Raw genomic sequence first — 24,696 nt, forward strand, 5'->3', positions numbered from 1 at the left:
AAGCCTAAAACTTTGGTTTTAAACATAATTTATCAGCAATTGTCCAACGCCTGCTTAGTAACATTTACCAAATTGAGAGATTTGTTCGCAAGGAAAAAATGGGCAATGTATAAATTTTAAGCAAATATGTAAAAAACCTTGAAATAATCGGACAATGACTCTATATATTGCTTAGTTATGTAAATTTGGTAATCAATTAATGTAATCACTTAAATAATATTTAAGCAAAGATTCTCTATAACCAAATTTATGCCTTTGTGTGCTTGCTTAACATAGAATAAGTAAGATAACATTATCTTCTTTGTTGCTTAAAGTTTAAAATAAACGTTTCCTTTAGTTTAGACCTGAAAATCTTACTTAAATTTTTAAATGACTTGTTGAAAAAATATTCCTTCCTACTGTGATTAGAGTAGTAAAACGGTTCACTCTACTGGAATTAAACTAGTAAAATATTTAAATCAATATGTATTATACACATACATACAACAAAATAAACCCTCTCTATTTCTTATTTATTTAAATCAAATCACCTTAATTCCTAAGTTCTTAGTTGCTGTTCAAAATAGACAGCTGAAATTTATGGTAAAGATTTACTCACTTATGAGCAACTAATTTATAATTTACTCCGTCCGCCGGTTTGTACAACATAATACTCATATAAGAACTCTTGATTTTCAATTTTTTATGATCACCCAACATCTGCTAGGTAACTTACTTCGTCAGCTTGTCAATCTTTTTTTTTGCTTTGCTACTAATGGATGTTGTCTTTTTTGTTTTAGATATTTTAAACAATGAATATATATTTGTTACTTGGATCTTACAACAGATTTTTATGATATCTACTAAAATGAAACTCACAGCGGGCTAAAATAACAATTCCCCCCTCCATCTACCCCATTCCCTTTTCTTCTACTGGATGAACAAACTGACCAATAAACCATGTTAGCAACCTATATTGACGACAATTTTTCTCCGGTCATAATATCCACGTATATTCTATATCCATTAAACAAACTAACATTGTTAGGACCAATAAAAAGGGGGCTGTAAAGCAGGCCATTTCATAGTCAATGGAAACTGTTTAAAAATTCCAAAATCACCCACTGTCATCTGTCATCGCATAAAGGATAATCAAAATAATTGTAAAAAAAATTTGCAAATATTTTGCACAACTGATAAAAATCATTCAAATATTAACAAGTATAACTATGACCATAGGAAGCAAAGTATCGTGTTGCGTAACTATGAATCCAGCGGTTAGCAAAATCTTTTGGTGTAGATCAGGGATCTAAAGGGATAATACATTATTTACATCCCAATGATGATTCACAAAATTACACCTTCTATAGATTACGATTAGTGGTTGAAACGTGTGGACATTCAACTTGATGAAACAACGAATGCAAATTCAATAAAAGTCCCCACAGTTGTTAAGCCAACGAATAGGAATACGTTATTATAAAATATTTGAGAACTAGTGTAATAAACAGCCCATTATCCCCTTCTTTCCTAGGTATGAATTAAGAAAAGACAAAGTAATAAATAGTTTAAATAATATTTTTTTATAAAATTATTGTTATTGAATGAAAATAATGTTTCAACGAGTGCCTCAACTCCAAAATGTCATAAAATATTGCTAATATTTGTTTGCTTGGATAGATAGATAGATAGATAGATATATAGATAGATATATGGATAAATAGATAGATAGATAGATATATATATAGATAGATATATGGATAGATAGATAGACATATGTATAGATAGATATATGGATAGATAGATAGATAGACATATGTATAGATAGATATATGGATAGATAGATAGATAGATAGATAGATAGATAGATAGATAGATAGATAGATAGATAGATAGCTAGATAGATAGATAGATAGATAGATAGATAGATAGATAGATAGATAGATAGATAGATAGATAGATAGATAGATAGATAGATAGATAGATAGATAGATAGATAGATAGATAGATAGATAGATAGATAGATAGATATATAGATAGATAGATAGATAGATAGATAGATAGATAGATAGATAGATAGATGGATAGATAGATTGATAACTTGTTGATATACATAAATAATCAATTTTTAGTTTCCCCTATAATATACTAAATATATGTATTATACATAATTAACCCATATTCCAATGGGTATGTAACATACATATCATTATTACTCTATAAATGTTGTCTGTATGTATGTCCTTCTCCTTTTCTTCTATACAATAAAAGTTGCTTTGCCCCTAGCCTTTATGGAAAATTGGGGGAGGTTTGTAAAATAACTTAAAACCACCCCAAGATATTTATAAAGCTTGCAATAAAAGTACAAACCATTTTGACCAGTATTTTCGAGATCTTTAGCTTCAGACAATAAAAACTTACTTCTTTTTGTTATAGAATTCCAGAGTGTAGAGGGGTGTATTTAACCTCCTCCCCCCTATTTGAGGATTTATTTAAATTATTTTTTTAAAAATGTATTAACTAACAGAGCATTTATATCACTATGTTTAATTATTATATTATTGTATTTAATGTTTTACATATAAATATTACTGCGCTACCTTAGGATATGGTTGGTCTTTATATTATATGCATACTTTTAGCATGTAGGAAATAAATGACATTATTATATAATGTGTCATGACAATGGATATAGTATTTACGTGGAATATTAACAAGGGAAAATCAAATTTGTCATTTATTGGTCAGTTCGTTCAACCACTAAAAGGGGAGGTGATTGGGTAAAGGGTTTGGATTGGTGGTGTCGTTATTTAAGCCTTCTGCGAAAATCCCTTCATTAGAGTATATGAAAATCTGGTTCAACATCCAGGTAATAATATATCAATTGTCTTAGCTGTATATTTATTTATATGGTACAATAATGGGATATTTTCATTAATTTATATTATGTATAATGAGGTGATTGATATCATTTTATAATTGGCAGTGCAGCTGTAACCCTAGCCTCTAGGGATTTCTTTACAATACTCTAATACGAATTGTATCACTAGTATAGTATCTACTCTTTAACTCCTTGGAGGGAGAGGACATTGGGCTGTTTATTAAACTAGTCCCAAAAGTCTTATAATAATGTTTTCTTATTAGTTGGCTTATCAACATTGGGGACTTAAATTAAATTTTGATTGGTTGGTTCACTTAGTTGAGTGTCCATACATTACAACCACTAATTGTAATAATCTACATGAGGGTAATTTTGTGAATTATTATTGTGGATGTACATCAATTTATCGGCCAATGTCTTATCCCTTTAGATCCCTGCATTGGAACGGTGCAAAAGTTTTAAAAACATGGTATCTTTTTTGTTATTAAACTTTTTAACCAACAATTCCATCATAGGCAAAAGGTAATTTTGTTTATCATCATTTAAATCATTTTCTCGTATTCATTTGAATCCGGTGGATAGGAACCGGTTCTCATGAATACGAAAAAACTATGTCTAGCATCATATTATATCCAGTTTTCTACGAATATAGAAATGTACAATCATAAGATTAAAACTAGTTTTTTTAGCCGGTGCCTTCGGCACCACGGGGCTAAAAAAACTAGTTTTAATTTTATAATTGTACATTCTATATCCGCGGAAAGCCGTTTATAATACGATACGAGAAATAACTATTCCATTCATTAATATCCCTGAAATAACTAACTTCTTGCTCGTCCATTCGTTTAAATCATCAATTTAAACTCACTTTGTCCATCAGTCCTTCGGTAATGCTTTCAATGATATTTTTATCAAGGAAGGAGCGAAAATTGGGCTGTTTATTACACTAGTACCCAAAGTTTTATAATAACGTTATAACAGCTTGAGGACTTTTATTGAATTTTGATTGGTTGGTCAATTAAGTTTAGTGTCCAAACGTTTCACCTGTAATTGTAATCTATTTTGTGTATCATCATTTGGGATGTTTATAAATTTATCGTCCATTGTCTTATCCCTTTAGATCATTGTATTTTATTTTTTTGTCTGTCTAGATGTCATCCTTGTTTTAGTAACACTTATATTTGTTCTCTAATAAATAAAAATCTTTAATGTATTTTACATTTTTAACAATGTTTATTTTAAAATTTTCTATGATCCCCCTTTGTAATTTATATTTAGGCCCCCTGCTGTTTATTTTCAGAAATATAGTGAAAGTTTATTTTATGATGGCATCTAATATGTCAATAATCGCAGCTGACCTTCAGCTGTGAATGACAGCTGCCAAGTTATCCTATTGTATAAAGTAGTTTCTATTTGAAGCTTAGGATCTCAAAAACAACTAAACGGATTTGGTTCTCTATTTTAGTTTAGCTTGACATTCGATCTGTGATGGTTTTATGCTACTCTATTGTAGTGTTGATATGGTTTTAAGCTATTTTTCTAGCATCCTCTGTTGTTTCCTGCAATTAAATCCCTAGGTACTTTATTATAAAATATGCAAAGTAAAATTCAAGAAAGCGAAAATATTAAAATATTACTAACATAAGACATATATTTAAAGACCTTTAGTTAGAAATATCAATTTTATAATATAATTCCAATCCATTTACCAAAGAAGATTAAGTATAGAATAGAATCCAGGTAGAAGATTCTGCCTAGCTAGCCTGAAGTAAAATTGGAACATTTGAAAGACCAAAAGGCTATAAGGCTGTTAGTAAATAACATGATTTCAGTAATTATTCAGAAAAAATATTCAAAATAAATTCCTTTTGCAATAATTTACTAAAAGCCATGTAGCCAAGCTTCCAGCTTTCTCTTCCCTATTCACAATGGATTAAAAATGAATTTGATGTGCATTTAAAGCCTTAAAAAATTTAATTATGTAAAAAATTTACAAAAAATATTTGTCTCAGTATTTATATTATAAAACTAGGTTGCGCTCTCATGTATGTTTTTAAACAGCTGATTTATACATGATAGCAACTACATCCATACATTAACTTGTGGTAGGGAGGGAGGGGGGAGGAAGGGGCTTTACCCATTTAGGTGACCCTTGAAAATTACAAATGTGGTAAATTGTATTTACCAAAATTAAAACAACATGATGTTAAGTGACTTTTCATCTTTGTCTAAAACGATCAAGTAGTTAATGCTGTTATCACTTCATTAAGAGGTGTGTATCAGAGGTGCTAGTCTCAATCAGATACTTATGTTTAAGGGTTAATAATTACCTTCTGATTACAGAGAATTATTCTAAATTGTTTAAAGACAAGCATGTTACACTACAATACTTAATTTTAAATCATGAAGATCAAAAAAATTTTTAACAGTATATATCAGATTTTGATACAAATTAAATTTTTTTAATTTTGTCCAACTAGTCATTGTGATTTGTAATTTAGCATTATTGTCTTTACTGCGCAAGTCAAAGATTCCTTCTAATTTCCCAGAAATTTGTAGGGTTTTCACTTCTATTCCTCCTTATTCTACAGGGTGCGCCACATAAAACCGGACTTTTTTAAAACGGTCATAGCGACAAAACTACTTGACCAATCAGGACGTTTGACCCCACTATAAAAAGCTTAGGTTATGAACTTTTAGCACAAAATAATCTTTGGACGAAGATGGGCTCGTACTCCGAGCTGGCCGCGCTTATATTCAACAAGGCAGATTCGAAATGCGCTGGTAATATAATCTGGATTCTCGACTAGGGCCGACTAAATCGGACATCAGCCCATCTGTAGATGAGGTAGAGTTATGCAACTTGCTGGGGATACTGTTAGATACATAAGTAAGACACTAGAAAAAACTAGAGCTCTCTATCTAAAATGGCTTGGCTGTAGTACTCCGGCAAAGTGAAACGTGGCAGATTTAGAGATGTCAAAAACGTCAAAAATCGTGTAAAATCGTGAAAATTTCTCGGTTCTCGACGTTAAAGACCCATATCATATGGAACTTGAAAACTCATTTTAGACTATGGATTGCGCTGACAACCCTAGTTGAATCTTCATGCCATTTCTAAAAAGGTATAGGACGCCGTTCTAGCTCAACTGTGGTCCAAATAAAGGCCTCCGTGTCAAAGGGTAGCTTGAAAGTTGGGTGAATTTGGATCCTGCGGTTACTCACAATCCTAAGGAAATGTGGCCTCCCAGCAGTCCGATCTTAATTCAATGGACTTTTGGGCCTGGAGCTACTTTTAAGTATGCACCAATAGACGTGCTCATACCATAAAGACCTCCCTCATTGCCACTATCAAGGAGAACTTCGCCAGCTTGGCCAGGTACATTTTGACCTGGGACTGCCGGCGGTTGAGTAGGCGGGTAAAGGCGGTGATTGATGCTGGCGGCGATTTTATTCAATGATCTAATAGTCATATACCTAGTTTGCTTCCCAGTTTTTAAAATTTAATAAAATCTTTAAAATTGACGATTTTATGTTAATTTGTTTACAATTTAGAAAAAGTCCGGTTTTATGTGGCGCACCCTGTATATAATGAAATAATCAAAAAGGTGTACATATCAGAAATATTAGATCTATTATCCTATACCTATATCCATGAATATAATGAAATAATCAAAAAGGTGGACATATCAGAAATATTAGATCCATTATCCTATACCTATATCCCTGTATATAATGAAATAATCAAAAAGGTGGACATATCAGAAATATTAGATCTATTATCCTATACCTATATCCATGAACATAATGAAATAATCAAAAAGGTGGACATATCAGAAATATTAGATCTATTATCCTATACCTATATCCATGAATATAATGAAATAATCAAAAAGGTGGACATATCAGAAATATTAGATCCATTATCCTATACCTATATCCATGAATATAATGAAATAATCAAAAAGGTGAACATATCAGAAATATTAGATCTATTATCCTATACCTATATACCTGAATAAAATGAAATAATCAAAAAGGTGGACATATCAGAAATCTCTGATTAGAAAATCTGATATTTGGAATTTTAAATTCCTTTGTTGTTGGGAGTTATTTGAAATTTATTAAATTTTTACATTTTTAAGGAAAATGGAAATTTTTTTTTTAAAAAAGATGACAACATCCATAATTAGCGAAGCACAAAAAACTGTCGATAGACACAAAATTTGAAAAATATTGAAAAAAGGCAAAACACGAAGAACTGACTGACCAACGATCCAAATAAGCTTGTTGGCTGCTTTTTGAGGTATTTTGACAAAGTAAGCATTGATATTTTTCTGAAGCTTAAGCTACCTAGAACATCCTCCCACTCTAAAAAAAAGTAAAAAAATAAGAGAATTAAATGTGAAAATAGCAGCTACGCTCTTAGAGGGCTCTAGGGCACTTGAAGAGGGGAGAGTTGAATTTGATAACATATTTTTTTAATTTAGATATTTAAAGAAAAAGTAAAAAAATAATTTTATTGCGATTTCTCGAGGGAGGTTGGTGGTACCCTCTCCCAAAATAGATATAAAACTTCATATCTATGAGAAGCTACCCTTAACAGGAGAACCATATCGGTCAAGTAGTTAACAAGATCCTTCAGTACAGACAAACAGACAGACACGTAGACAGATAAACATCGTGTTACTTTATTAAAAGGATAACACGGGAAACTTAGCTTTTCATCATATAGTACGTGTCGCACAATAACCACAAAATATTTTTACAATAACATATTGAGAAATCTTTCTGTACACTTTAGCAAGGACAATTATGTTTATGATAAACGGAGCGAACAAATTTAAATTTAAAACAAATCTATAGTATAATTGTATATACAGATAACTAACTGCCTCCCTTTTCTTCGTCTGCTATCATTTTTTTTTCTGCTACTTGACTGTGTTAATATTCCCGACACCATTGGTTGATATTTAAAGACCCAATTAAAAGTCATCACATGGTCCTTGGGATTGGGACACACAGTTATTCAACCCTTTTCCCTCCATGGTTTTACTCTCATAGAACTCTCCTTGGTGTCTTGTTAAAAGGTCCAAAATAGTTCAATAAAATCTATGGAAATTTGCAAACATGTATAATAATAAAACCTGGTTAGAGAGGGGTTTATTACATTAGTCCCAAAAGTTTTATAATAATGTTTTCTTATTCTTTGGCTTACAACTTGGGGGACTTTTATTAAATTTTGATTGGTTGGCTCAATAAGTTGAGTGTCAAAACGTTTCAACGATTTAATTTAATCTACAGAAGGGATAATTTTGTGCATTATCATTGGGGATGTAAATCAAATTATTATGTAAATCTTATCCCTTTAGATTCCTGAATAAAACCACATAAATAGATTTCGAAATAAATCTTATCTATGATAAGAAACTGCAAATTGAAAACATGCATTAGTTTGTTATTTTCATTAAGAATGATTGTTACGTCCAGAAGATTGTTGGAGTATTTTAGGGAGCTGTTTGCTCCTATTATGCTTTATAATCTGATGAACTTAGGTGCAATTTTATTATGAAATCTAAGCTTCTCTATAATAAGGGTCCGTCTGTTTATCACCGTTAGCTCTTTTTGGTAATTTATGCATGTTACAATTGTTCTATCCTTTTAAAAATATAGATGATGTTTCATGTTGAGTACGGTTTAGTAGGAGTAGAAACTCTTTGATATTTTACAGAAGGTCTGTACGTCTATTTAAAACATGCTGATTTTTAACTTTTTTTGACAACATGTTTTTGAATGATATATTTATCATATTCATCTCATTAAGTAACAAATATTCCTATCACAACCAGGTACAATATTTCAAACAAAGCGTTTCTTTAATCAACACTTTAAAATGTCCTTCAAAAGAATCCTGCAATTTTCAAACAAGTTTATATACAATTATGTTTATACATTTTAACAAATATTCTGCTTATTAAGTTTTGACACTTTGCAAACCATGTTTGATTGTCCTACCATTTAACTTCAGAGCTCCACTTTATGGATGTTGTTTTCCTTGTCATGCTTACAACTCTCTTGTAATTAGTTGAGTTCCAAGTTCTGATTTTAAAATTCCTGCGAAACGTACTTTTTCTTTAGATCTGTAAGTTAATTGTGGCTTGTAGAACTAAAGACTGGAATAGCCGTTTACCACTAGCCCCTGTCAAAAGTGTTCCTAAACTATTATTTTTTAAAATCAGATTTAGAAAGAGTTAGAAAAATAATAGAACTAATTTTTTAAAATATTATTAATAAATCTCTAACTACGCTTTGAATTTCAGCTTTCAACTTTGAATGGCCCTACTCGAACCTTCAGGCTCGGAGTATTGGTCTCTCACTGTCCAACATCATGCTCGTCAATGGTATCAACCCATTCTTTTCTTTCTTTGCCACACCACTGCTAGGTACAGCAGTCTTGTAAAAGACTTTAGAAATTAATACAATTGGCATTTCCAAGCATGAAATAAATAACAATTTTTTAAGTTGTACTCAGATAATAATGAGAAAATAGTTCAAAATTTTGAATATTTTAATTTGCCTAAATATTAATATATAATTATATTGCCTAAATTAATTCAATTCAGACAGATAAGATTAGGCATTGCAGTTATCTAATGTTGTACAGTGTCCAGTGCAAATATAATATGAACTTTTTTTTGGATAAGTTTGTCTCAAATGACATTGCTTCATTTGGCAAGAAAAATAGCAATTGGGACACTTTCACTTTTAAAAATCCTTTATACATTTCAAATCTGCTGTGAAGGTTTCATTGGCGATAAGATTGGATACAAGATAACCCTAATAACACTGCTTTTGATAAATGCTGCTGTGCCGATCATTTTTACATCATTACCACCAGTTCATACAGAAATACAACACAAGGAAATCAAGTCAAAAATGTAAAGGAGACTATTTTTAAAGCTTTTAAAGATATGACCTTTTGTGTAACATGAGTTTGGAAAGTACATTAATTTTCTATGGTTGACATAAGCAAATTTACCAATCTAATTGCTGAAAGACTGATACAAGTAGACCATTTAGCTTCAATAACAAAAAAGTCGTAGGAATTATAAAATTACATTTTAGGTAGATGAAAAGTTGGAAAGTTTTCCATTGCTTATGATAGAAATTTCAATATTAAATTACATTGCCTAGAAACATAATTATAAGCATATAATTGGATACATTCCGACTTGACCTATTTAAGATTCAAATATCTTCTATTGATGATGTAACAGGAGTAAAAGTTAAAAATCCTTTTATCTTGTTGTCTCAATATTCGGACAAATGCGTGGATAATCTTGATATGAAAATAACAAAATTAGTTTGTAATGATGAAGATTATGATATAGATTATAACTTTACAGCAAGTGATTTTATAAATGTAACAGATGCTATGTGTGATGATAGACATGTTTGTCTCTACACCATGTCAGACATACACTTAAATTCTACCATATATTGTGATGCCTATGTGGAAGGAGAATTAAATGAAGTAGTGCATGGAAGTTCTACCTTATTGTTCTGGTAAAGGAGATGAAAGTATAGAGGGAGAAAAAGCCCATGAGTAATGCCTCTACTAGGGTCTGTAAATGAAAAGAAAATAGTAGAAATTCATTTTTAAGTGCCCCATTAAGGGTTAATTTTTCACTTTGTAGCGTGATCTAGCAGAATGTTCAAAGCAAAAAGAAATTAATTCAAAACCGTATTTGTAGAAAACTGGATATGATATGATGATAGACATAGTTTTTCAGTATAGCTGAGAATCGGTCCTAATCCACTGGATATTAATCTGTTTTGAAGCGTTATGGGAAAAACTATTCTAGTCCTATCTGTCACCATGTACAAAACTGAACTTAGCTTCTTTAAATTTAAAAAAAACATGCATATTTTTTTCAATGTCTAAATTTCTTTTTCTCCTTCTATACTTTACCTGTAATATTCTGGTCATACCTGGCATTGAAGATTGTGCTGGCCCTGACTTTTTAGCCAGCGTGGAACTTTGTTGATGCCCTGGCTTCTAAGAAATGTGAAAAGGTAAACAAACATAGATAGTATTTAGTCAGGATTATTATTATTTCTTTTGGGTAACTTATACTTTTTCCTTTCTTTTTGAAAGTAAATTTATGAAGTTTCTATAAGATTAAGAAAAGGTTGATTGTCCAATACTTGTAAAGCTTTTAGAAAAGTAAGCAAAGTAAAAATATATCAAGGAAGAGAAGTAGAGATATAGCAGAATTTGAAGTACACAATCACCAGTAGATAAGCTAGACTATATCTTATGAATTGAATAAATGTTGACAAGGTTTATACATGTAACAGGTGACCAAATGAAGAGCAGCATTACCGACCCACATTGAGACAGGTGTAGATGTAGCATATATAGTTTCAGTACCTTACATGGGTGGGGATGCTGTACAAACACCATGTCCAACAACTCAGGATTAAAGTTGCACACCTAACATAGTAGAAGTAGGAACCATTTTAAACATCTTTAGCTACAACGCAGTGTTAGACTGAGATTTGAACCATCACCGCTCAACAACGAGCAAGGGCACTACATTTTTAGCCACCATCATGGGATTTTGAATTACCAACCCACAATGAGACAAGTGTAGATGTAGCACATAATGTTACTATATCTAGGTTGGTATAGACTGGGCCTGGGTCAGTCTAGTTGGGACCATAGGAGCAGCAGTTGCACATATAGTTACTCTATCTAGGTTGGTATAGACTGGGCCTCGGTCAGTCTAGTTGGGACCATAGGTGCAGCTGTGGCTCCAGTAGTAACAAGTCAGCTCATTAATAGAGTTCACTTACCTGCAACTCTTCCTATGGACTGCTTAACAGGTCTGTATCTATTTGAAATTGATTAATAACTGGTCGATTAGAACTGTTTCTAAGCCATACAGAAAAGAAAAAAAAATAAGATTAAAACCAGTTTATATATTTACTGAAAGCTATTTATAATACGATACAAAGAATAAAGTATTATTTTTAAAACATTGATGCAATGAAATACCAGAAAAATTCAGTTTTGCATTTATCAGAAAATAGTTTCTTTATTTGTATGTGTTTGCTTAAATCTAAGCAGAATTAAAATCCCTGTATTTCTACTTTTAAAAGATATTTCTTATTTTTTTAACTTTTTAAAATTCAGGTTTAGTTCCTGAACAACAAGGTTACAAATTTCCTTTTTACTGTGTTGCTGCCAGTCTCATACTCACTGCGCTTGTCACATTATTTCTCAACATGGACATAACCATAGTCAAATCAGATCAATCCTGGAGAAAAGAGATGTCATGGCTGCTTACCTGGCCTGCTGCTGGATATTATGCGATACTGATAGTAAATGGAATGTGTTTTGCAACTAGAGCCAACTTCTATCCAATTTTTCTGGAGGAACAACTAAAAGTTACGGATGAATGGTGGGGATACTTAGTTACTATTGGGGCTATAGCCTCTATTATCCTTCAATTGATAGCAGGAATTTTACATGGCTATATAGGAATAGGAAGCATGAATTTAATCATCTTATGTTCTGTTATTTCAGCATTGAAAAGTATCATTGTGGCATTCTTTGAACCTGTTACACCAGACTCAACCCCATGGGGTCTCATCATAATACAGTGGATGGATCTTCAAGTTACTCAGTATGTTGGAGTAATTGGCTATGCATCAAAAATTGCCCCAAGCCATCTGAGGGCTGCTGCCCTGGGAATCAGTACATCATGTCTCTTTGTCATTGGCATAAGGAAAAAGGATAAGAGGATGAATACTCACCCCAATTTCATTGTAAAATATTACTTCCCCCCTACTAAAATAATTTGTCTGCTATTTATCTAAACCGTCCGCGGCTTTTTGCATCTTAATCATAACCTATTCTATATATGTAAAAAAAAAATAAAAAAATTTTTATCTTATTAATTATTATTATTTTTCTGTAATTTATTATGTTTTTAAAAAAATTTAAGAAAATATTTAAAATACAATTTGATTTAGAATCTTAAAAAACAAACAGCCGCGGACGGTCTTAGTGCAGCAGAAAAGTATGTTTCGCCTAGTTTAAAAATAGGAGGGTTCACCTTTTATGATCAAAAATTTATTTTTTTTCAAATTAGCCTAAATGTAATATTTAAATCTAATTAACATGATAAAACTTTTAAATGTTTACTAATAAAAAATTAATGGTTAAGCTCTCAGCCACCAGGTTCGCTAGTTGTCTACTTCAAAGACATACATTAAAACTAAGGCTAAATATTAAATAAAAAATTTCATAACTGAATAATCTAAATAAGTGAATAATCTGTAATGCTATCTATGTTCTTTCTCAGACAATACTCGTTTTTACAATATTTTTAACATTTTCAAGTGATGTTATTTACCCCTCAGGGTTTGGCCCTTTAGTGACAAAAATCCAAAACAAGAAAAATACAGGCAAAATAAAAATTGATGAACGCTTTGATATTCTAGTTCTATATCCAAAGCTAGATGGCACTGAAAAACTGATTATTATAATTTACAATCAAATGTTCATATTAAATTTGTAAAAACGTTTATTTATTAAAGAATATAAGTTAGATAGACTGCAATATAAATCTTATAAGCTGATAATGAGTGTTATGATTAAAGTCAGTAGCAAAGTCATGAAAAATTAATAATGATAATTTTATATTCATTCATCAGGTTTCATCAGAATGGATGATAATTCAAAATATTTCTATATCATCCCTTAAAAATTAGATTTATGCTTCAAACAGCAATTATAATTGTCTTGAAATTATATTTAATTTTAAGATATTCCCATTTTGAAAAGTGGTGGAATAACATTAAAAATTCAGCGCGGCAATTGCTCAATATAGGCCTCTAGGCCCACTGCCTATTTTAGTCCTTCAAATACCTCGATTTCTCTCTTTTATTATTTTCTCTATGGTCATTGGTAATGGATTTGGCTCTCTTATTGGTGGATTTTTGAATGATCAGCTTGACAGCATATGGATGACCTATGAAATAACTGGATTTTTCTGCCTCTGCTTTTATTTGCTCTATTATATATTGTATCATTGGATAATTAAGTTCAAAGAGCATCCACCAGATGGTGTTGATTGTAGAAAAAATTCAGATAATAACAAAAATGATATATACATGGTAGAAATCAATGCAGTGAAAGAATCCTAGTCGTTTTCTTTGTTACCAGACCAGAGGTGAATTCTTTAAAATCAGTTTGCCTCACTAAAATCATTGAGGCTATTTGAAAATGGGTTACAAACTAAATTTATTTCTACATTTAAAACATCTTAATTCAAATTGAAGCTGTACAGAATAAATAATAGTTAGAAATGATATTTTATGTAAATTTATGTTCTATAATTTATAACATGTATATTATTAGTATCAAAGCTACTCCATACCTCAATTTATTAGTCTGTCAATCCGTTTGGTAGTAGAGGGAAAGAGCTTTTTTTCTTTTTTTATAAGTGATGATTCTCAGGTATCTAAAGGGATATGACAATGGCCGAGAAATTGATGTTCATCCTCAATGATAATAAATACACAAAACTACCTTTTCTGTAGATTACAGTTGGTAGTTGAAATGTTTGGACACTCAACTTTATGAACCAAAAAATCGAAATTCGATAATAAGTTCCAGTAGTTGTTAAGCCCATGAATAGGAAAACGTTAATATAAACTTTTAGGAATAGTGCAATAAATATTTATTTATAAGCTTTGCAACTTATGAATGTTGTCATCCTTGTAATGTGTATTTTATATATCTCTATCTTAACCTCAGACTGTGTGGATTCAAATTCAATATATTCAATAATTAGGCTTATTCTGGATATTTGTGCAATAGATTTATTATTACTTGGATGTTACACCTGATTTTCATGTTCTTTAATAAAGTGAAACTAGTAGTGGGCTAAATTAACTATACACACCATCTATCCATTTTACCATATCCTTCCCTCCTACTTTCTGAAGTGACCTATAAATGAGTTCAATATTAACAACATATATAGACGCAAATTTTTCCCCTGTCATAATATCCACAAATATTCTATATCTATTATTTGTGCAACCAATTTGATTACACAGCTTTTGTCTTGATGCTGTTACTTTTAGATTAACAATCTGTCGGCCATAGTCTTATCCCTTTAGATCCCTGTATATCTCATAATAATATCATTTAACTCTCAAAGTTCGGATTCCCCCTGCTTTTAGAATTAATGCCATGCGCCTAACATAACAGCTAGGCAGACTTGTAAAACTTGACGTCCAAGCCTACTTATGATAATCTAAAATCTATGATTGGATGTTTAGAATATATTTACATATATAAGTGTATCTTTAATCTTTAATCTTAGGAGTATCCAAACTTACTATCTTTCTATCCTCATATTAAAAAATCTGGGTTTTTAAAAGCGAAGCTTTTCTATAATTAGGGTAAGTCCGTCCGTCTGTTCGTCCGTGTGGAACAGATAGCTTTGTTCGTTAATTTAGGCATGTTATAATTGTCGTATCGATTTCAAACTTTGCACGGTGATTCCTTAAGTGATTTGGTACAATTTAGAAAGCGTAGCAACTCTATAATCATTACCAGAATATCTTAAACTTTTTCAACAACAAATCCTTATGTGATATAATAATCTGATTGATCTGATTTTTTGAATGCTGATTCTTAGGACAACAAAGTACATTGTTAAAAGCGAAGCATCTCTATAATCAATTACTAAAAATATAAGTATGTCTTTAAACATTAACCTGTATTTAAGCAGTTTTTTAACAAATATACTTACAATTTTGTTTCGATTTTTATGTGTTAATTTGTTTGTCCTAACGTTTCAGAGCTTCACTTTTATGGATGTTGTCATCCTTCTGTACTAGACTAGGAAATCCACCTAATTCTGATTGTAATGTCTGTCTAACAGTCTATCCTACAAGATAAATATAACCACTGGACCGATCCAGTTCTTAGATTTAAGTAGTATACTTTAGGTCCTAGGAAAGGATTAAAAATATATTCAAAATATATTTTGTGAAGGTTTACTTACCTATTTTTGTTTGTACTTTCAAAACCATATTTTGATGTTAATAGTTTAATTGAAAATTATATGGAACTACAGTAATATTTTCAATTGGTAATATAAATGTTAAATTTACAAATAACATGAATGACAACACATATATAATAAGCGAACCACAAAAAAATCAATTGACAACAAGACAAAGTAAGTTATAGATGAACCGTTGTCATTAAAAATAAAGAGAGAATATGCAAAAAAACATGTTACAATCAAGAAATAAAGCATCACTGACAGGCCGACGGACCAAGTAAATTACTTACTGAATGCTCATTTGTACAGAGAATCATCACAAAAATTTCAGCTGTCTATCTTTAATAGCATACAAGAAAATAACATTTCTTCACAAAGTGTTATGGTCGGACAGTCCAAGTGAATTATAAAGAAGCTTTACAAATAAAAATAAGAAGAGAAAACTAAAAAAGTTAAATGTATATATGGTAGATATAAAGATAAAGAAATAGGGTCATATATTATCATTAGATTTCAAACTTTTCTTATTAGGATTAATCATTCTTTCTTTCTCTAGCTTCAGTAACAAAGCTAATGTATATCTAGGCTGTGTGTCTGTACGTCCATCCAAAAAGATAAAATACGTTTTTTTTTGTTAATACCATGACTCAATTTGATTTCAATGTTTCATCCTTAACCCTTAACGGTCGGGGGGGGGGGGGCGGGGGGGCGTTGAACGCCCCCCCCCCCCATCCGGTTTTTTCTATCTCATTTTCTGTGTGTGAAAGATAAAGAGCCCAAACTGCTTGACTATTTAAGTGTGGGTATGAGACATAACTGAGAGTTGAAATTTGTTGAATATCTGCATCCTGGCGGGCACAGGATGCCAGCAAACCTGGCAGGGTCATCCAGGTAAAGAGCAAAAATATTTTTTTTAACTTAAATAAAGCATTTTATCTTACCAAAATACTAAAATATCCTCTAGTAGTACATCCTTATATTGAATACAGGTGTTCAAGTCAATTTTAGGTTCCAGGTATGATCCTGCAGGTCCTGATCCTCCAGGTCTCCAGAAATCTTTAAAAGGCTCCTGTGGCCGCAATTGTTGACTTAGAGACTTCAAATTTCAAACTTAAGCTTATCTTACATGTCTACATAATGTATTAAAATTTCATAAAGATCCGCCGCCGTTTTCCCGCCGACTGCAACGGCTGGCAGCTGCCAAGTACAGCTGCGGCCGCTGAAATTATATTTTGATATTTCAATTATAAAATTTACTTAAAGATAAACATTTTCTGCAAAAAAAAATTTCTTCTAGCTTCAAAAATAAAAAAATTACAGCCGTTTGAAATTTATAAGTAAAAAAGGACCTAAAAACAAAGGTTGTTAAATAAAAGGGTGAAGGAAGCGAAAATTGACCTTGACTTACTTAAGGTCGGAAATTCATCACAACACAGGGGACTTGCATAAAAACTTTCAGCCCTCTAGCTTTAATAGGAACTGAGATAATTGATAACTGATTAAGGTGCGGCAAGGGGCCTGACTGTAAGGGGTTAATAAATATCCAATCAACTTAACAATATGACCATTACAAGCAAAGCTTTTTAAAACAATAAGCTGAATAAGGTAAAAGGAGAAGAATAGGGGAAAAGAAAGGGAAATTGGTAAAGAAGAAAAGGAAAAGGGGAAAAGAAAGGGAAATGGGTAATGAAGGAAAGGGAAAAGGGGAAGAAGAGGGGAAAAGAAAGGGAAATGGGTAAAGAAGGAAAGGGAAAAGGGAAAGAAAAGGGGAAAAAGAAGGTTAAAAGAGGAAAAGAAAAAGGAGAAAAAGGGGTGAGAGGAGATAGGAAAAAAAGGAAAGAAGATAATTGTAAATGATATTAGTTTGTGTTCTATTTCTATGCTTTGTTGAACATAATCATCCTTGTTCCTAACTTTAGCTTAGTTTTCTGATTATAAAAGATTTACAAAGATTAAACACAAAATAACATTTATTAACAACCAACTCTAGTATTAATGTATAAACATTTCTTGAGGTCAAAAAAGCTCTGATAATAGATTTGTGTTAAAAAGATATCTAGTTATACTTTCACTATATGTAAACATTATATAATATTAGATATCTAGATAGACAGGATAGATAGAAAGATAGGTAGAAAGATATCTAGTTATACTTTCACTATATGCAAACATTATATATAATAATAGATATCTAGATAGACAGGATAGATAGCATAGATATATAGTTATGCTTTCACTGTATGCAAATATTATATAATATTAGATATCTAGATAGTCAGGATAGATAGATAGATAGATATCTAGTTATACTTTCACTGTATGTAAACATTATATAATATTAGATATCTAGATAGACAGGATAGATAGTAAGATAGATAGAAAGATATCTAGTTACACTTTCACTAAATGCAATCATCATATAATATTAAATATCCAGATAGACAGGATAGATAGATAGAAAGATATCTAGTTATACTTTCACTGTATGTATACATTATATAATATTATGTATCTAGATAGATAGACAGGATAGATAGATAGAAATATATCTAGTTATACTTTCACTATATGTAACATTATATAATATTAGATATCTAGATAGACAGGATATATAGATAGATAGATAGAAAGATATCTAGTTATACTTTCACTATATGTAACATTATATAATATTAGATATCTAGATAGACAGGATAGATAGAAAGATATCTAGTTATACTTTCACTGTATTATATGATATTAGGTATCTAGATAGAAAGGTTAGATAGATAGAAAGATATCTAGTTATACTTCACTATATCCAAACATTATATAATATTAGATATCTAGTTATACTTTACCTGTATGCAAAAAATATATAATAAAAGATATTTAGATAGACAGGATAGATAGAAAGATATCTAGTAATGCTTTCATTATATGTAAACATTATATAATATTAAATATCTAGATAGACAGGATAGATAGAAAGATATCTAGTTATAATTTCACTGTATGTAAACATTATATAATATTAGATATCTAAATAGACAGGATAGATAGATAGATATCTAGTTATACTTTCATTGTAAGCAAACATGGTATAATATTAGATATCTAGACAGACAGGATAGATAGTACGATAGAAAGATAGATAGATAGATATCTAGTTATACTTTTACTATATGCAAACATTATATAATATTAGATATCTAGATAGACAGGATAGATAGATAGAAAGATATTTAGTTATACTTTCACGGTAAGCAAACATTATAAAATATTATATATCTAGATAGACAGGATATATAGATAGAAAGATATCTAGTTACACTTTTGCTATATGCAAAAATGCTATAATATTAGATATATAGATAGACAGGATAGATAGATAGATAGATATCTAGTTATGCATTCACTGTATGTGATAGATAGATATATATCTAGTTATACTTTCACTATATGCAAACATAATATAATATTAGATATCTAGATAGTCAGGATAGATGGAAAGATATCTAGTTATACTTTCACTATATGCAAACATTATATAATATTAAATTTCTAGATAGGCAGGATAGATAGATAAAAAGATGGATAGATATACATACATTCACTTTTTGCAAACATGGCATAATATTAGATATCTAGATAGACAGGATAGATAGATAGATAGATATATAGTTATACTTTCACTGTATGCAAACATTATATAATATTAGATATCTAGACAGACAGAATAGATAGTTATACTTTCACTGTAAGCAAATATAATATAAAATTAGATATCTTAATAGACAGGATAGATAAAAAGTTATCTAGTTATACTTTCACTGTATATAAACATTATATAATATTAGATATCTAGATAGACAGGATAGATAGAAAGATAGATAGAAAGATATCTAGTTATACTTTCACTGTATGCAAACAGCAAATACAGAATTGAGTGCATGCAAAGTTTACCTGAGTTCAATACTTAAAAAGTTTATTAAATTTATCTAGTACTTCTGAAGCTTTACAAAGTGTCTCAAAAAATCAGAAACATCGTAAAGTGCCACCAAAAAAATGACGTCAAAGAATGAAATGACCAATGAGAGGCCAGTGTTAATTTTACAATTGGTCAATAACAATGTATACAGGCATATCATTGGTCATTTATTAGTATGGCGTTAATTTTCTGTGAGGCACTTTACGCTGTTTAAAAGAATCAGCCATGTGACGTCTAAGAATAAGGGATTATCCATCCTTTTTTTAAAGGTTTTCTTTCCCACTTCTCCTCTCATCCGGCATTTGTATGACGTCACATGGCTGATTTTTTAGACACATTGTGAAGCTTTAATACTTCTAATGCCAGGTATATCCATCAATGGCTTTTAATAGGTTTAATAGTAAGTTTTTATTATGGAAACACTGCGTCATTCTAGGGAGGTAAAAAATGGTACCCATTGCTGATATTCAACCCTGTGACATCAATAATAAGAGAAGGGGGAATATGATGGCCTGTAAACAGGCATAACTCATTATACGACAAGTACTTCTAGACAAAGGTCTTACAATTAAAGAGTTGAGTATCTGTTAATAATACTTTACCTAATACCCTGGGTATTTGGACTTTGCTCCTCTTAGTTATCCTTAGCTTTTTGGTAAAAAAATGAATTTTAAGTATTGGGTTTAAGGTCTCCTTTTAGTTTGTGTCTGTTGAAAACTCTTCTCAAATCAACCAATGCAACTTTGTGTGCTCATCGTTAGGCTGGCTCAAAATACAAATTTTCAGTAGGCTGACTCAAAAAATCAAATATATGCTCATCAATAGGATGACTCAAAGCAGAAATTATTTGAATACACTTTTAAAATCAACCAATGCAACTTTGTCTGCTCATCGTTAGGCTGGCTCAAAATAAAATCTTCAATAGGCTGCTTCAAAAATTCAATATATGCTCATTATTAGGTTGGCTCAAAACAAAAATCTTGTAAAACAGATGTAACTTAGTGTGGTTATCGTTAGGTTAGGTTGGCTTAAAATTAAATCTTCAATAGGCTGGCTCAAAAAATCAATTATATGCTTATCAATAGGATGGATCAAAATAAACATATGTTGAAAACTCTTTTCATACCAACCAATGCAACTTTGTGTGCTCATCGTTAGGCTGGCTCAAAATATAAATATTTAGTAGGCTGGTTCAAAATTTCAATATACTCTTATATTAGGATGGCTCAAAACGAAATCTTTTAAAACTCTTCTTAAACAAAGCAATGAAACTTTTGTGCTTATTAGGATGGCTCAAAATAAAAAAATCCAATAGACTGGCTAATAAATTGGTTTAAAATAAAACTATATGTTCTTCACAGAATTTTTATGTTTAAATACAAATCATTTAGATAGGATTAAAAAAAATGTTTTGATGTGTTTCTATAGTTCCTCCAAAGCTTTTTTTTAAATTTTAAATTCTATGTCTTTTAAAATTTTTCTAATCTTATGTAATAAATATGCATTAAAGTAAGAGAGTAAATATACAAGTAGACAATATTATATACAGATAAAAGAAATTTTAAATAGGTCATGTAACAAAATATTACATATTTCATACTACACACAAATATTGTAAACATATTTGGTATTTTCATACATATAAAAAGAAGATATTGAAGTAGACACTAAAAAAGAAAAGTATATTGAACTAATTTTAATCTTTTACCTGTTACCATCCCTACCCCCCGGCTCAATTTTTTCCTAGGGATGAATTCTATTGGGAGGGTTGTAGTACCCTTCCACATAAATAGTTATAAACCTTCCAGGACCCATGGGAAACTACTCTGTTGGCGGTTAGCAAGATCCTTCGATAGAAAAAAACATCCTATTATTTTATTAAAAGGATAAAGATACATTTAACAGTGGCTAAAAACTAAAATATCCTGTAATGATACTGAAAAACAATCATTTATAGGAATCCAGGTCAATTCCATGTTCCAGATACAATCCTGCAGATCCAGATCCACTAGGTCTACAGCAAACTTTAAATTGCTTTTGGGGACACACACGGACAGACAGTTGGACAAATATTTAGAAGCTTGGTTATCTATATAATAATACATCTATTATTTAGAAATATAGACAGAAAGATAGATAGTTACCATATAAAGTTTTTATCTATGTATTAATAGAACTATGATCACAACACAAAAACAGACAGATATTTAGTTATTCTAATACTAGTTTATAAAAACAATAGGCGTAGACAATAATCATTTCGATTGTATATCTATATGATAATACATCTATTGTTTAAAAGTTCCCTGGAGTGAAATAAACATTCAATAGAATCCAGGTGTTTTAAAAAACAAGAACAAAAAGTAAACAAAACCATATGAGCGCTGCAGAATAAAAATTCCACTGATATTTGTGATATGATATTTCTTGTTTAGAATGATGAAGCGTAAAAATAGCTTAAAACCACTGCACTCTTGCTTTTTGATATTTTCATGCAGCTATGTTCCTAGAGGCCTCTAGGGGCTTTTGATGGCAAGAGGGGGGGCCCAGGGGGGGGGGGGGGGTGTTGGGAGTAAATCCATAACTTTAATTTTAAAATGAAAAACAGGTTTTACAGTGTGCTTTATTTTAACAAAGCATTTTCTCTCGGGATGGTTTAAAGACCCTCCCCAAATATTATTTATAAACCTTCTCTTGACCTTTAAAAATATGTACTGTAAATGAGAACCATATCGGTCAAGGAGTTAGCCAGATCTGCAATCAGAGCCATACAAAGACAGAAATTCTGTTACTTTTATGACGTCGACGGAATACAAATAAATAATTTTGTTAGAAATGTCCGTCGATAAATGAATTGTAACTCTCAATGACAAGTAACTTATGGATAATCTATAATACAAAGTAGAACGATGTCTGTCTGTCTGTCTGTTTGTTTGTCTTCCTGTTTGATTGTAGCGAAGGATCTCGCAAACCGCTGAACCGATCTGGTTCTCCTTTACATGGTATCTTCTCATAGGTCCCGGGAAGGTTTATAACTATTTTCTTGGGGGGTGGGACATCCCCAAACCCCCCAAAAAAAGAAAAATACCCCCCCCCAAAAAAAAAATTCTTTTCAAAACTAAAATTAAAATAGTTTTTTAAATTTTTCTTTTATATCTAAAATAGGAAAAATTGGTTTGATTAAACCTCATGGGGCAAAGCCAATAGAGGCTAGGGGCGAAGCCGCTAGTACAATATAAAGTATCTTCTGTTTAACAGGGAGGGAGGGGACATTGGGCTGTAAAATACAGTGTTGCCCAAAGTAATCTTATTCTTTTGCGCAAAAACTTTGGGTTCTTTAACTGATTTTTTTTCAAAACTAGTGGTGTTTAAACGTTTCAACCAATTATTCAAATCTTCAGAAAAGGGTAATCTTGTTTATAATCATATGGGATTTATGTAAATTTATCGTTCATTGTCTTATCCCTTAAGATCCCTGTGTTTTAATAAGAGTTGACTCATACCTTTATACCTCCGTTGAGACCCATACACACTACACAACAAATTCAAATTGATAGGAATTCATCTCCATTGTCTTATCCCTTAAGAACCCTGTGTTTTAATAAGAGTTGACTCATACCTTTATACCTCCGTTGGGACCCATACACACTAAACAACAAATTCAAATTGATAGGAATTCATCTCCAATGTCTTATCCCTTAAGATCCCTGTGTTTTAATAAGAGTTGACTCATACCTTTATACCTCCGTTGGGACCCATACACACTAAACAACAAATTCAAATTGATAGGAATTCATCTCCATTGTCTTATCCCTTAAGATCCCTGTGTTTTAATAAGAGTTGACTCATACCTTTATACCTCCGTTGGGACCCATACACACTAAACAACAAATTCAAATTGTCTGTCTTTTTAGAAAGTTGCAATGCTACTCTAAATGTCAAGGATTTGTCTGAACCTACTGATACTATGTCAGGTTAGTGACATAAATGATAAGAGTAGGTAGAATGCCTTAACCTGTTAACAGATACATCTCATTACAATGCCTAGTTGGGACATTCAGATAAAGGTCATAAAAAGGGTTGGTTTTCTTTTGGGTATTACTTTGAAAGCGGATGATGCTCTTGGATTCCCTAAAAAATGTCTTGAAATCAAAGAAGGACTCTGCCCAAGCGAGGTAATTATATACTTATTATGATACTTCAAAAACAGATGAAAATATAGATAAGGATATATATGAATAGATAGATTGAAAGGCAGATAGATAATTTATTTATATGTGTAGATAGATAGATTTAATCTACTTGGTTACAAATTGATATAGCTAATCGCTTGTTGAAATAGTTATGTACATGGAAAATTGGCAAGATTCGAACTTTTTTCATTGCATACATCACTTGAAGTGGGCTACAAAATCTTTAAAAAAAGAAGCTTCGTATTTAACCCAAATAAGAACTTTATAGATATACTAGTTTCTACGCCCCTAGAATCTAGGGACACTGTACTCATGGAGCAAGGGAAGGGCTAGAAAATAGCTAAAACTATCTCAAGACTTGAATTTAAAAATAAAATAGCCAAAAATCCTCACAGGACCCATGTGAAGCTTAACTCAAAAAGATAAATTAGTGTAGTAGTTATAGAGATCCTAAGCTTCAGACAAAAAAGCTTTACTACTTTATATAAAAGAATAGAACATAAAGAATCATGGACAATTTAGGGAAGGGCTTAACATATTCCAAACTTATAAAAAAAACATCACAAAACTAAGTTATTA

At 31.0% G+C, this 24,696-nt stretch overlaps 2 protein-coding genes across 2 annotated transcripts; both read left to right on the forward strand.

Moving 5' to 3' along the window:
- Positions 1-8,328: 8,328 nt before the first annotated feature.
- Positions 8,329-10,140, forward strand: LOC145323420 (uncharacterized). The gene is made up of 3 exons (XM_080165834.1): positions 8,329-8,415; positions 9,181-9,303; positions 9,663-10,140. Exons 1-3 carry the CDS (start codon positions 8,334-8,336, stop codon positions 9,800-9,802), a joined length of 345 nt encoding a protein of 114 aa, XP_080021960.1. The 5' UTR covers positions 8,329-8,333; the 3' UTR covers positions 9,803-10,140.
- A 480-nt stretch (positions 10,141-10,620) lies between these two features.
- On the forward strand, positions 10,621-22,374 carry LOC145323465 (uncharacterized). The gene is made up of 4 exons (XM_080165867.1): positions 10,621-10,936; positions 11,623-11,749; positions 12,060-12,694; positions 22,360-22,374. The coding sequence occupies exons 2-4, from the start codon at positions 11,734-11,736 to the stop codon at positions 22,372-22,374; spliced, it is 666 nt and encodes a 221-aa protein (XP_080021993.1). The 5' UTR covers positions 10,621-10,936; positions 11,623-11,733.
- The last annotated feature ends 2,322 nt before the right edge of the window (positions 22,375-24,696 follow it).

The sequence above is a fragment of the Acartia tonsa genome, chromosome 6, assembly GCF_053477335.1.
Source record: "Acartia tonsa isolate MP-2025a chromosome 6, ASM5347733v1, whole genome shotgun sequence".
NCBI lineage: Eukaryota > Metazoa > Arthropoda > Copepoda > Calanoida > Acartiidae > Acartia > Acartia tonsa.